Below are 12,964 nucleotides of genomic sequence, written 5' to 3'. Positions count from 1 at the left end.
GTGGTCGAAGCTGTTGGATCCCACACACCCATGGAAACAGAAATGGTGAAAGGGTTGATATTTTCCAACTCATTCTGGTCGATAACAGAAATGTTTTTTTTCCACCCAATTGCAAAGAACATCAGGTCTCTCCTGTAGTGAAGTTAACACACTGTTATGTCTTCTCTTATCATGATGGCGGTTGCCAAATGTACACAATCACTGTGGGAAAAACGACTTCATGTAAACATGCATTTACTTTTATGTAACCTTTTTAAACAAAATAAATTCTAAGCCTGACAGGCGTTATCTGCTCGTCAGTGTTGCTTTTGGATTGATATCAACGTTTTGTTTTAAAGCCAGCATTGGCCAATACAGACTGTTGTGTCAGTATCATTTTTCTGTAATTGAGTCGTTCACACTGTCAAACATGATGAGGCAGACTCACATATCTGAACCGAAATCAGGAAGAACAACACAGGAATCGTGCCAAAGTCATTTATTTTATTACCAGGTAAACATTTGATCTTCATACAATGAAATTTCTAAAACTTAAACATTCAGAGACAAAACCATCAGATGGAAACAATACTCCAATGCAAAGAAAACTGACTGATCGAGTTACTTAAATACAAAAAATATTTTCTGGCATTGCACTTTAACTTCATAAATACAACTAAGAAGGTTCGTGTCTCTCTGCCCAAAGTCACCGCGTGACCGACCACCTGCAGTACATTCACCCGTTTACCGGCCGCCGTTTCCTGTGAGCATCTCAGCTCTCAGATCCAATCGTTCAGATTCATGTCAGCGGTCGAGGAAACCGGACCGTCACACTTGGATGTGTAATGTTGCTTTGGGATGGATGGTGGCGGCTCGTGTTTGTGATAAGAGCTGAAACGATTACTCCAATAATTAAACGGCCGTTGGACAGAATCGATCCATTGTTTCGACAGTGTTGTGAAGTGAAAAGGCCAAATGTTGTCATCTTTCAGCTTCTAAAATGTGAGGATTTGCTGCTTTTCAGTGTCATGTTATGATGGCGGTATATGTTTGGGTTTTACACACAACCCAATAAGATAAAACCACAGACTGTGTATACAAGATGGACGCAGCCACAATAACATCACTGGTTTAGCCATCGCCATCTTTGTCTTTTTAATCCGGATGTGACAAACGAAGGGTGGCTCTGACGGCGACTTCCAGGACACTACACACCCTGATATGTAAATACACGCCCTGTTTTTTTTACTCTTAATAAAACCATAATCTACCAAATAAACATGAGTCTCTATTAAAATAGAGATCATAAACTCATTAGGTTAATGTTTAATGGGGTAATAAATCAAGGCAGAGGTCGGGTCATTTTCTCAGACTTTCATACAATCTGGCCTCCTTTTGCTACCAAAAGGAGTCGCCCCCTGCTGACTGCTAGAGAGAATGCATGTTTGAGGCTACGTCCATCTCTTTTATAAGGTCTGTGGATAAAACTATCAACCTGAATATGTCACCAAGAAAAAAAGCAAATTCTCACACTGAAGAGGACAGAAATAAAGAATGTTTAATAGAATATTTTCAAAAATTACTTGCTGATATATTTTTGCTGATGAAGTGTGTTTAATGTTCAATTCCAGTTTGCACATTAAAAACCTCTGAGGAGAGATACTGGGAAAATGGCAAACCATTGCCAAATTGTTTTAAAAGCTGCTGAATAAGCTGGTTTATCAACAAAAATGTGAAATCAGAATTACTCCTGAAATCTGGGCTACATCCACATTAACATGTTTTCACAAAAGCGATCTCCATCCAGACCAGCGTTTTAGCACCGTTTCAGGAATATGCTCTGTGCATACTAATGAAAATACTACAAAGGAAGAACAGCAACGGTAAAAAGGTAGCACCAGAGATTTCCTTAACTGGACAAACAGCTTCGAGCAGAGACAAAGTCAGCAAAGACTTGTCAACTCCGCTGAATGTGCTAACAGTTCACGTCCCCATTACTTCAACTCCTGAACACGTCTAAAATGGAGGCGTTTGAAAAAAGCTGCTGCTGTCTCTGTTTTAGTTTGAAAACTTTGGGGTTTGCATTTTTGTCTGGATGTTTCCTCTGCAACACTGCCACATGATAAAAGCGTCCAAGAAGCATAGATCCAGTCAGAAAGCAGTCTCCACCCAGCCAGACAAAAATGCAAGTCTTCAAACTGAAGCAGAGACGGCAGCAGATTTTTCAAACGGCTTCATTTTAGGGTTGTTGGAAAGCTGGAGTAATGTGGACGCCGACTGTTAACACAGCAGACGTCAAGAGTTGTAAAGTTTAAATGTATTAGTGTGGACGTAGCTTTACATTTTTGTAATGTTTTTCATTATTTGAGTTTAGACTGAAACTTTTTTTATAGTCATCTAGGTGCAACTTCTTCTATCTTCTTCTTCCGCCTGCAGATTTATTGTTTATTTTGATGCAATTAAGAACAGAAATCCACACTATTTTTCTTTTTCAGATATTCTCGACTGTACCTTTTTTTCCTTTCTAAACTCCACCATGGACTAATCGTTTCAACTCTACATGACATGAACGAACCATCCACTGAACGACTATGTGCACATGAATGAGACAACGAGAGCCACTGCATCTCCATGACATTTAAAAAGACACATGTACAGTATAGACATCGTATAAACATGATGGCCAGCCACATCCGTCGCTTATAACAAGACAAAAACACTTCTGCCTATGATATATTATTTTGAAGAAAAAAAACAAAACAAAACATACTTAGATAGCATTTAACCCCCCACGTGTTGATAGTAAAATATATCAGAGTGATTATGAGTGACGGGAACAGCTTCTGTCCCGCTCTGACTGTAAATTCTGCGACAGTTTTGGCAGCCTGGAACGTTTCCGCTACTCTTCACAGAGAGGATATGTGGGAGTATCAAAGTGCTGCTTGCTTGATTGTAATTTCCTCCTCGACCACCCTGCCCCGACCACTTCCTGTTTCCCTGCGCGTCACAGGGTCGAACTCGTTCATGTGTTTCTGTCGATGTGATCGATCCGCCTCAAAAACAACCCCTCAAATCTGGTTGGTGCTACAGTTTTGCAACGACAGTAAAAATCATCAGCTTGAATGAACTACGATGAGTATTGTGCAGCATAAGGAAAACGAGAAGAGAGACAGAGCTTTGTTGTTTTCTCATATAAAAACAAGGTTAATCAAACTTTCCACCATGTGAGACGATGGGAGCAGACCGACACCACTGAGCATGTGTGGATGCCGTCTCTTTTTACATTTTTTATTTATTTATTTATTTTTTAAAGATGATCAGGAAAGTTGTGTTGTTTTAAAGACAATGTCCCGAGTCCATGTACAACTGTACAATGTTTGAAGCCACTCCGCTGCGTGAACAGCTTACAGTCCTTAGTGTTACTCGGAGAACAGGCGGGTGTGGTGGAGGATGCGACGGTGCTTACGCGTTTCGCTTTTTTAATTTTGTCGTTAAAGTTTCGTATTTCGTCCAGCTCCAGTCTTGGTCCTTAAAAAGGGAAAACCAAAGTGTTTAATAAAAGACCAACCAGATAAATATCACAAATGTGTGCAAAAATACTCATATTGGTTTTTTTTTTAAAAACCAACCAGGTTGTAGTTTTTCCTCTTTTTATGGATGTTTTTTTTTCCACCATCTTACAGGAGATTTTTTTTCATAGACTGTCTTTAAAACATGTTCTCTTAAGTGGATTGTATGATAACACACTTCATTTATTCACTATAATTTTGATAAATCCTGTCACCCAAACTAATGGACTTTGCTGTTATACACACTGTAGAGTTTACTGTGTCATCTCTGGCATCAGATTAACACTCCTGTTCATGTGTACAAAATGTTGGAAAGGTAAGACACAATTATCCAAAAAACAAATAGAAAACAGTTTGCACTGAAAACACTTCTCCCTCTTTAGTGTCACTACTGGTAAGAGCACTGACTTGGCCACATTTTGTACGTGTTAAGGGTGTACCTGTTGCATATTTATCCCAAAACATTCAGTATTTGATATGTGGGTTGAGACTTATGTTCAGTATTTCCTGTATTTTATGTCAATGCACTTGTGTCCTGGAACAAGACGGTTCCAGAATGTTTCACCTCCAGCACGCTGGCAGATTATCTTTGTGTGATTGCTATTAACATACACACACGCCACATATGAACCAACTTTTCTTCAATCAGAACCCGCAACGTCTAAAGTTTATTCAAACAAGACAGCCTTGTGCTTGGTGTTGACGAAAATAAAGGAAGTCAGAGTGACTTTCTGTAGCTCTGAAGCTTTAATTGCACTGCTGGACTTACATGATTCATTTACTTATAAATGTGTTGCACTCTTCTTAATACGCATTTTTTAAAAAATGTCACTGATTCTACAGCCGACAGTCAATAGTTCAGACTTTACTTTTTGGCTGTATTTAATAGCATTTAGGTGCCTTAACTGTCTGAGCTATGGTGAATTAGACACTTTGTCTCCCAAAAATAAATTAACAGAATTGTCAATTTTGTGCATTTATGTAGTTTTCTCTGCTGAACTTACCTTTACATTTAGTGCACTGTTACACCCCCAGTATTTTTATGCTTTGTGTGTTTCGCTAAAAATTCGTTTCAGTGTTTGTGTCTGGGCAGCCTTAGCTCTGGGTGTGGCCTTGGGCTTTTTTCCTTTTTCTTTGCTGCACTTTAGTTTCTTTTAAATTAAAAATGATATTAAAAAGTGATATAAGACATTTTATGAAAGATTTGACTAAATTAGCAAACGATGATATGACAACTTAATCATAATTTTCTCTCTATATTTAAACCCTTTTATTCTATGACCAAAGCTTTCCTTTAATGCCAGTGGTCGTTTCTTTGTTAAAACATACTATTAATATGAAGCACTTTTCATAACCTGTTGGTATTAGAGCTACACTGACAATTTTCTCAAAGAGGAGGAACTGACCACACAAATTTAAATTATGGCTAATTTAAAAGGTCACACTCTACAGTTACAAACATTGCATTAAAGATCCAGAACCGCACGAATTAGACAAGTAAACTCACCACTATGCTTTTGGCCTGGTCGTCTGCAGCCTCCTGCATCAGGCTGGTCAGCTGACTGAGGTACTTCTGGTTCTCCTGCAGCAGCCGCGGGGCAGCATCACTGAAACATACATACAGACCATTCAGTCACATGTAGACCTCCTTCATGTGCACAATGCGTTCACCATTTGACCACCCACAGGGGGTCCCAGGGGGAAAACTCACTGTCCTGATAAAGCTTACAAATTCTCATGACTACAGCATGCATTTATTACACACAGCATACATCTGTTGCCACAGCAAAGAGAGAGGTCAAGTATTCAACCCTGTGGCTCTTCTCATTTTTTACAAACACTGAATGGATGCATTTTCTACACTGAGCCAGAAAACACAGACTACTCATACAAATAATAATAATAATAATAAAAAAAACACACATAAACCATCCCTGGTGCAGTGAAAAAACTGGGACAAACATGTCAGATTGCAAAACATTTGAATATTTACTCAGGCAGCAGACACACAACAACAACAAGCATTTATTAAGAGTCATATGTGTCAAACTGATGATTTTAATACCTCTACTTTTAGGCTCTATACCTCCTCAGGAAAACATCTATCTTTAACTGCTAAATACTTCATTAAGTTAACCAGCTAGCTGCCATTTGTTGCCAAGCAGAGGGTTAGGGTTAGGGTACAATGTGTACAGTGGATTTTTAGAGCTTCTTCTCCAAAACCTGCTTCTACAGGAATAACTTGGCAAATTAAGGTCTTTTACGTATCTTGAAAACTCAAAAACACCCATGATCCCTATTCAAACTAAGTTTAATAGGTCTGGAAAAGAAGACAGAGGAAACTTTCCAGGCTACAGATGTCCAAAGATAAAGATAGTACGCAAACAGACTTCAGGTTGTTGTCGCTGAGGTGATTTCACTGAATTTTAACTTTAACAGGGTTAACACTTAGGCAATTAACAGGGCTTCATATCACGACTAATTGACCATTTTTTTAGAATGAGCAAGTTAAAATTTCATGTAGCTGCATTGTGTGTGATAATCATTAAACTGTATGGCAGCTTCGGCCTATAGCGCAGCGGTGAAAAGTCGTACTTTTGCTTTTTCACTGGCTCAGTGAATCTCTCCAAACCTGATGCAAGAAACAATCCATTTAGCTGTTGTGTTCTCGAATATTGAAGCCAATTATTTCAAGAAACAAAATGAGGAAAGAGATGAGGAGGCAGGTGGACAAGTAGAGCTTCAACCTTTATTCACATGTTCAGTAGTTATTGTTTATTCTTGCACATAGTGATCCATGTGGCCATATGCACTGTGTGTGTTCTATGAACTCTGCATACAATCATTCATTGGGTATTCTGGTCTAATCTTTTAGGAGCAAAAGTAGATTGATGATAAATAAGGAGTGCAGGTGGAGAGATACCAGCTGCGCCAGTGAAGAAAAACTACACACCACTATGGTTCAATAAATGAAACCTAATTAAAAATCAGAATTTTCCTATGATTACATGAACTCCACACGTAGAAAAGCGTGATGTAGACAAAATCATCTGGTTTCAACGTAGTAAATCTGATGCTAGAGCTCCTTCTTTCACTCTTTGGGTCGCACACCTGCAAATGTTTAGCAAGTGAGGAGTTTAGCCTTTGCCCAGTTTACAGGAGTGATATCAGACAACCTCCAGGAAAAGACTGCTGACACAGAACTATATTTTCTGATTGAAATATCCTGTCTGAAGTCCCCATCAATTCTCAAATCAATGCAAATCAATAATTTTGTTAAAATGAGTTTGAGTATAGTGTTGTTTCCCCCCCACACAGCGACACATGCTGCACACTGAATGCTTTCTGTACAGGCATGGTCATAGCAAACACAACATGAATCAGTGGGGTACCTGTCATTTGGCCCAGGTAGGGATGTGAGCGGATGTGGCGAGCTGACAGGCTGCGCTGACTGCGACCACTGAGAAACCTGCAGCAGGTTGGACGACTCCGGACTGGCTGCTATCGAGTTTCGTGACGAGTTCTGGGCCTGAGGGAGAGACAGATCGTACTGGTACATGCAGCAATCATAAAAACATGCCGTCTCTGTCCTACAGCAGGAATGCAGGCGGGGACCCCTCCGGCTGACTCTATGTTTAGTATGTTATGAACAGAAAGTATCGCAGCTGGGGAGCAGACGCTGACCAGACAAGGACAGTGTGGCGCTGAGGTGGCTGGACAATTAAGTCAAAGTTAACCAGCAAGGAAAAATGTCAACTATAACCAGGTTCCAGTTTGTCTATTGGGTAATTCTATCTTAAATCATCAGTGGCCTCCTGCTCCACCATCTGTGATTTGCTTGATACTTTTTTTTAAAATCATAAACTATGAATATTTACAAAGGAATCCGTGAAACTTCAGACTGATACATCAAAACACTTTGTCAGATACATTCGCTTTAACAAACCGGCCCACTAATGATGATTTTTTTCTGCTCTTTGAAATTTGAGGCTGTTAGAGCAATAAGATCTCAGGACCTATTGAGGATAAAAGCCTGAGCTGTTATTTCTGAATCTGTGATATTAGACTAGTAGGTCTCTGGTTATAGGTGAGTTGAAACAGCAACAAAAATTAGGTTGTCATGAAAAGTCCCATCTTTGAGCTCACGTCAACAAGAAACAAAAAAACAACAAAAAAAACTGATGATACTTTCTGAACCAGCTGCTTGTCACAATCATCCAAAACAAAACATATAGAACGGTTTAATGAGAAACAGTTGATCAGTTATTTTTGTTGAACTTTCATAACTGATTGAGAAGCACCACAAAAACAAAAATATTGCCGGATAGCTTGAGCCAAGAAATTTCAAAATGGTTCTTAAAATATAACTAAAACAATATAATATTGGCATATTTTTCATTTTCAGACACCATTTTATCAGTATAACCTTTGGCTTTGAGGAGATTTCAATGTGCAAACAAAACCGGGTAAAAGTGGAATAACGAGTAGATTAAAAAATGAATTTTAAAAAAGTAAAGTATTTGACATATCAAGCTAGAACATTACAAATATCTTTCTAAATATCCATAGTACTTAATGAAAGAAAAAATTTCAGGCAACTCAGAGATAGTCGAGCAGAAAATGTTCTAAAAATGTGATAATTTGAGAGTGAACACATTATTTAGGGCTTTTGGACTGTGATGGAGGGTTTTCTTTTCTTTTTGTATTGTCTGACACTCTATAGATAAAATGATTAATCAGTTAATTAAGAAAATGAGCCGCAGAAAAGGAGATAATGGAAAATCATTGTGCAACTTGGGCTCAGCAATTAATCACACCGGTATCAAAACTATGATGCTCAAGTGCAATATTCAGATTGCAGGAGCTGCACTTTGTCGATAAAATATGTCTCAATATACGGTTAGAAATGAAGAATTGTGTTGCTGCAGAGATGCACCAGCTTGCAAATTATATTCTCTAGACTTCAGGAAACGTTTTTTTTTTTGTTTGGTACAGACTACTTCAAAAACCACATTTATTTTTCAGTGACTATTCCCATCACAGTATCTGTCAGAATGTTTAAAACAAGATCTTTTTTTTAATTTTTGTACATTGTTCAGGCCTAGTTGGAGTCATAAGACAGTACAGCAAAGTTTTATTCAAGAAGAAAGAAGCCTTTTGTAAGAAAATATATGTATTGAGTTGCTTCATAGTGGAAAAATGTGCCAAACTGATGTGGCTGATAAGAAACGAAGCAAAAATGTACCAAACGGATGTGGCTGATAAGAAACGAAGCACAATTACTTACACATGCGATCTTGAGTAAATGCCAGAACTCTCTCTGTCTCTTTATCTGCATCTGCATCACTGTGTTGTCAGCATCCTTGATGCTCTCCAGGGTTTTCTCGATTCGCGGAAACAAGTCAATGATCTTCTGTTTGCTGATCAGGATCTTACTGTTGGAATGAGGCAGGCCAGGACAAAGCGGCGTTAGTGCTGTAATGAACTAGTGAACAGTGAATTATTGTGCTCATTTCACATCCAAGAAAGCAAATAATAAATTACTAGTAAGACATTTTGAGGAAAACACAGGGAAGCGGATTTTGCCACCGTAAAACAAACCCACAGTAAATTAAAACATTCAACTGAAACTCTTCAGGACTCCTACCTGAGGTGGGTGAACAGGTCTTTGAGGACCTTGTCTTGGTTCTGGACAGTCTGGATGATGGCCTTCACCATCTCTGAGCTGTCGCTGCTCACATCCGAGTCAGGAACTGAGAGAGGAGAATCCAAACACACGCTCAGTTTAAAAATAAACCAGATTTGACTTGAGAAAGTATTGAGATGCGATAATTTTACATCTTAAAATTCAAAATGACAATAAATCTTATTAAAAGGTTCCTTACTTTTGCATTTCATCTTCAGCTGCCTGTAGAGGTCGATGGCTTTATGTTCTCTGCAATAAAATGAATTTGGCGGATTGAAATGTGTACAAATTCTTAAACTAGAGCTTTATATGTAAACATCTGTAGATTACAATCTGATGCTGCGTGTTTAAAATGCTTCAGACGTCCTCTCTTCCTCTTCTGTTTGCCACACAGAAAAGACGCCAGTCAATGGCTTTACAGCGGCACAGAGGACGGGTTGTTTTTGAACAAAAATCCTTTTAAAACCAAGACGTACAAGTGCAATCCTGTGCACAACACAACTAGAATTCCCAGGATTTACCAAAGGAAAAGTAAGAGAAAGCAGTGACTTGTGTAAACATTTCATAAAGGCCTGTGGGATGTGTGTGAACGCCATCAAAGTTTTGCCAAACTCACACAGAGCTTTTATGTCGTTACTTCCTTCAAACTTTTTGCACACTACAGTATTATTAAGTGATGCAGAGGATAACAAAACTCATCATTAGGGAGATTGAACTGTGCATTTCATCCTGTAAGTGTGTTTACAGAGTGATGGTGGAAGCATCTGTGCATATTTCTGTTGCATCATTCTCTGTTTACTAAACAGTTGTGGTTGTGGTGATCACAGTTTACAGTGCAGATGCCTTCACTAGATATCTAAAATAATAAGAAAAAACTGGTATCATGTCGTCTTTGCTTCCATAATCTCCACCAGCACCTGAAACCTTTAAGAGAAAACACAAGCAGCCCTGATGTGTGTCGAGTTACAGTTTTGAGGATTAGCAGGTCAGCTAAGGCGCCCAACGCTAACCCCTGCATAGAGAAATCTAAATTATGGATGTTCAATAACATATACTGAATAACATCTGATATGGTTTTTCCACAAATAAAATTGACTGGTTATAAATGTTTTAAATGATATCTAAGCCTCCACTGAAAATCCAGAAACCTAACGACTGAATAAAAGTTTGTAGCGCAACAAATCCTGCTTCCATGTCCACGCCTTCAACTCAGGGAAACGTTCCGCCTTCAGCTGAGGAACAGTGATAAACTCTGACACGGTTGAACAATTTGGGGAAATTATAATAGAGATTTTTCTGACCGATATTGCGATTCCATCTGCAGTTACATTTCTTAAACATCAAGCTTCAGTTCATCATTCACTGTGGAATCAATTTAAAACACAGTGGAGTGTCACAGCACAAGATACCATCAAAACTACTGATGGTTTAAACTTTGGGTGCTGCAAAGTGTACAACATGCAGCTATGGCAGAACGGACTGTGCTGCTCTTTGTTAAATCACAGCGTGCAGCCTGAGCCACAAAGTTACACTGATGAGTGGGCAAATTTAAACAATCCCCGAAAGCTTAAATTTACTCGTATAAAATAAAACTGAACTACAGCATCAGTCTCATTGTCTTACAGCCACACCTTGTATAATCCATTTGAAATTGATCTCTGATAAATCATTTTATTAGAGTCGGGTACCAAACCCTGGAATACCAGAAGATCATTAGCTGTTGTGCTGTCTGTACTTTAGAAGAAGAACGCTGTGTTGTGCATTTTGTCTCACTGCCATGAGACATTTGTCCTTGATGCATTTTTCACTTTCCAAAACAAAGTCAAGTATCTCTCTCTGCCTGGGGGAGGTTGTCTAGTTCAGCTTTCCACAGCTGAGCTCGTAGTTCATCCCTTTCTAATCAGGCATGTTATGTATGCCAGCAGCCAACACACAGAGGAGAGCTAAATCATACAAACACGACTTGATGATTGAAGAAAAAAACAAAAAAACAAACCACTAACCAGCTCATTGTTTCGCTGTGGATACGTTCATGAATTCAGTCTGAAATGGTTTAAAGAGCTTCATCTGAACAGTCATTCAGAGACTGGGTTTCACTTTCAGAGCGCTCAGAGCAGGAGAGACTTTCTGGATGTTGGTGTTAGCAGCAGAACGACTATTAATGTTGCACAGACACACACAAAAAAAGTGCCAATGATTAAGTCCTGCATTCATTTTTCTACTTAAGTGAGAAGTGAAAGGTTTTATGAGCACAATGTACTGATGTTTAGGTAACATCTGTTCAAGGTGGAGCTTTTACTTATGATATAGTGCTGAACAGTTTAATGAAACACAATAGAAATTACTTTATTTAGTGAGTAAAACCTGTGTCCTCATTGTTACCAACACAACATTAGTGTCTAGAAAGTGTTCAAAAGACTTCTGTTTCTTTTGCTTTAAATAATCATCATATTTATTTAGCATTTTCATTATCAGACTACACTGTAGTCTATAATATACAGGACTTATGAGAAAATTAAGCGATCTTAATTCTGTTCCTAACTTTTTTTTCCTTTCTCTGGCCACAACACACATTTGAGCGGAAGGAGACTTTAAGCTTTAGGCCCTTGCAGTGGTGTGTAATTGCAATAATGCCGGTTTAAAGTCCAGCTGGGGCCCCTCTGCTGCATGTGATCGCTCCGACTCACCCTCCACACTGTTCGGTCTGTGATGTCAAACTCTCAAAATTAACTCATTAAGCGATAAGGAGTGGAAAACCAAAATGGAAAATCAAGTGACCAGTGGTGTGGATGATGCGTTTGTCACGATTCAGGAAATCTGTAGCATTAAGAAATGAAAATGTAGGCGGTAACACGAGTTCGATACAGTCATTCCTTTCACAGACAAACTACGATATTACTTATTTTGGCCATAGTGACTAAAAACATCCACACTTATTGTTATTTAAACTAACACGAAAGAACTTATAGGCCTGAGCAGTACTTAAAAATGCTTTTGAATAAGTAATTATTGAAGACATAAACTCACAGCTGCTCCATCTTGTCTCCTTGGCGTCGGGCATAAGGACTCCTCTGAAGCTCCACTATCTCAGAATGCAGAGCCATGATCTCGTCGTCCAGATGGCTCACCTCCGCCACCTGCAGGACAAACCAGGAATTACACAGCAGCTCCCACAGCGAGGATCTCCACTGCGAAACATCACAGCCTTACTTTCATTTTTGAAAACACGAGTTACCTGTGCGAAAGCCGCCGCTCTCTCCTCGTTCTCCTGCCACGCTTTCAGCATCTTCTCGGAGGCTTTGAACAAACACAGACAAGTCATCAAAAACAAACGTCCTCCCGCTCAGCCTCGACAAATCAAGAGCGAACACTCACATATGCCGTAGTGCATCTGATCGCTGTATTTTTCCAGGTCGTACTGGATGCTGCTCTTGAAGAAGTCCAGCTTGGCTTTGAGCTGCTGGGAGAAGCCGAACATGCAGTTTTTACACCTGGTCAGGTTGTTGTTGTAGCGAAGGAGACTCAACCTGGAGGGAGAAGTAGGAGGCAGTTCACAGGCAGAAAGTATTGGAAGGGAAAAAAACAACAACAACAACAAAGCAGAGACACAGGTCCTATCTGTGGGTAGTTTTGCGTCTTGTTCGTCCGAATTCATCTTCAGAAATGAAAGTTTCTCTCCTGTATGATGACTTTGGCAAATAGAGCAGCTTTCACAGAGATGGGTGTTAAT

At 39.2% G+C, this 12,964-nt stretch overlaps 1 protein-coding gene across 1 annotated transcript in view; it reads right to left on the bottom strand.

Moving 5' to 3' along the window:
* Positions 1-463: 463 nt before the first annotated feature.
* Positions 464-12,964, bottom strand: part of LOC103366020 (inhibitor of nuclear factor kappa-B kinase subunit alpha-like) — a 27,427-nt gene continuing 14,926 nt past the window's right edge. Inside the window, exons 14-22 of the mRNA XM_008293631.1 lie at positions 12,610-12,765; positions 12,470-12,531; positions 12,262-12,371; positions 9,434-9,483; positions 9,196-9,301; positions 8,836-8,983; positions 6,941-7,077; positions 5,056-5,155; positions 464-3,507 (exon numbers count right to left, since the gene is read on the bottom strand). Coding sequence (XP_008291853.1) covers positions 3,442-3,507; positions 5,056-5,155; positions 6,941-7,077; positions 8,836-8,983; positions 9,196-9,301; positions 9,434-9,483; positions 12,262-12,371; positions 12,470-12,531; positions 12,610-12,765 — 935 coding nt within the window. The 3' untranslated portion in view covers positions 464-3,441. The remainder of the gene's footprint in view (positions 3,508-5,055; positions 5,156-6,940; positions 7,078-8,835; positions 8,984-9,195; positions 9,302-9,433; positions 9,484-12,261; positions 12,372-12,469; positions 12,532-12,609; positions 12,766-12,964) is intronic.

The sequence above is a fragment of the Stegastes partitus genome, unplaced genomic scaffold (assembly GCF_000690725.1).
Source record: "Stegastes partitus isolate 25-593 unplaced genomic scaffold, Stegastes_partitus-1.0.2 Scaffold898, whole genome shotgun sequence".
NCBI classification, from domain to species: Eukaryota; Metazoa; Chordata; class Actinopteri; family Pomacentridae; genus Stegastes; species Stegastes partitus.
The sequence above is the reverse complement of the archived record's forward strand: the minus strand, read 5'-3'. Positions and strand labels throughout refer to the sequence as shown.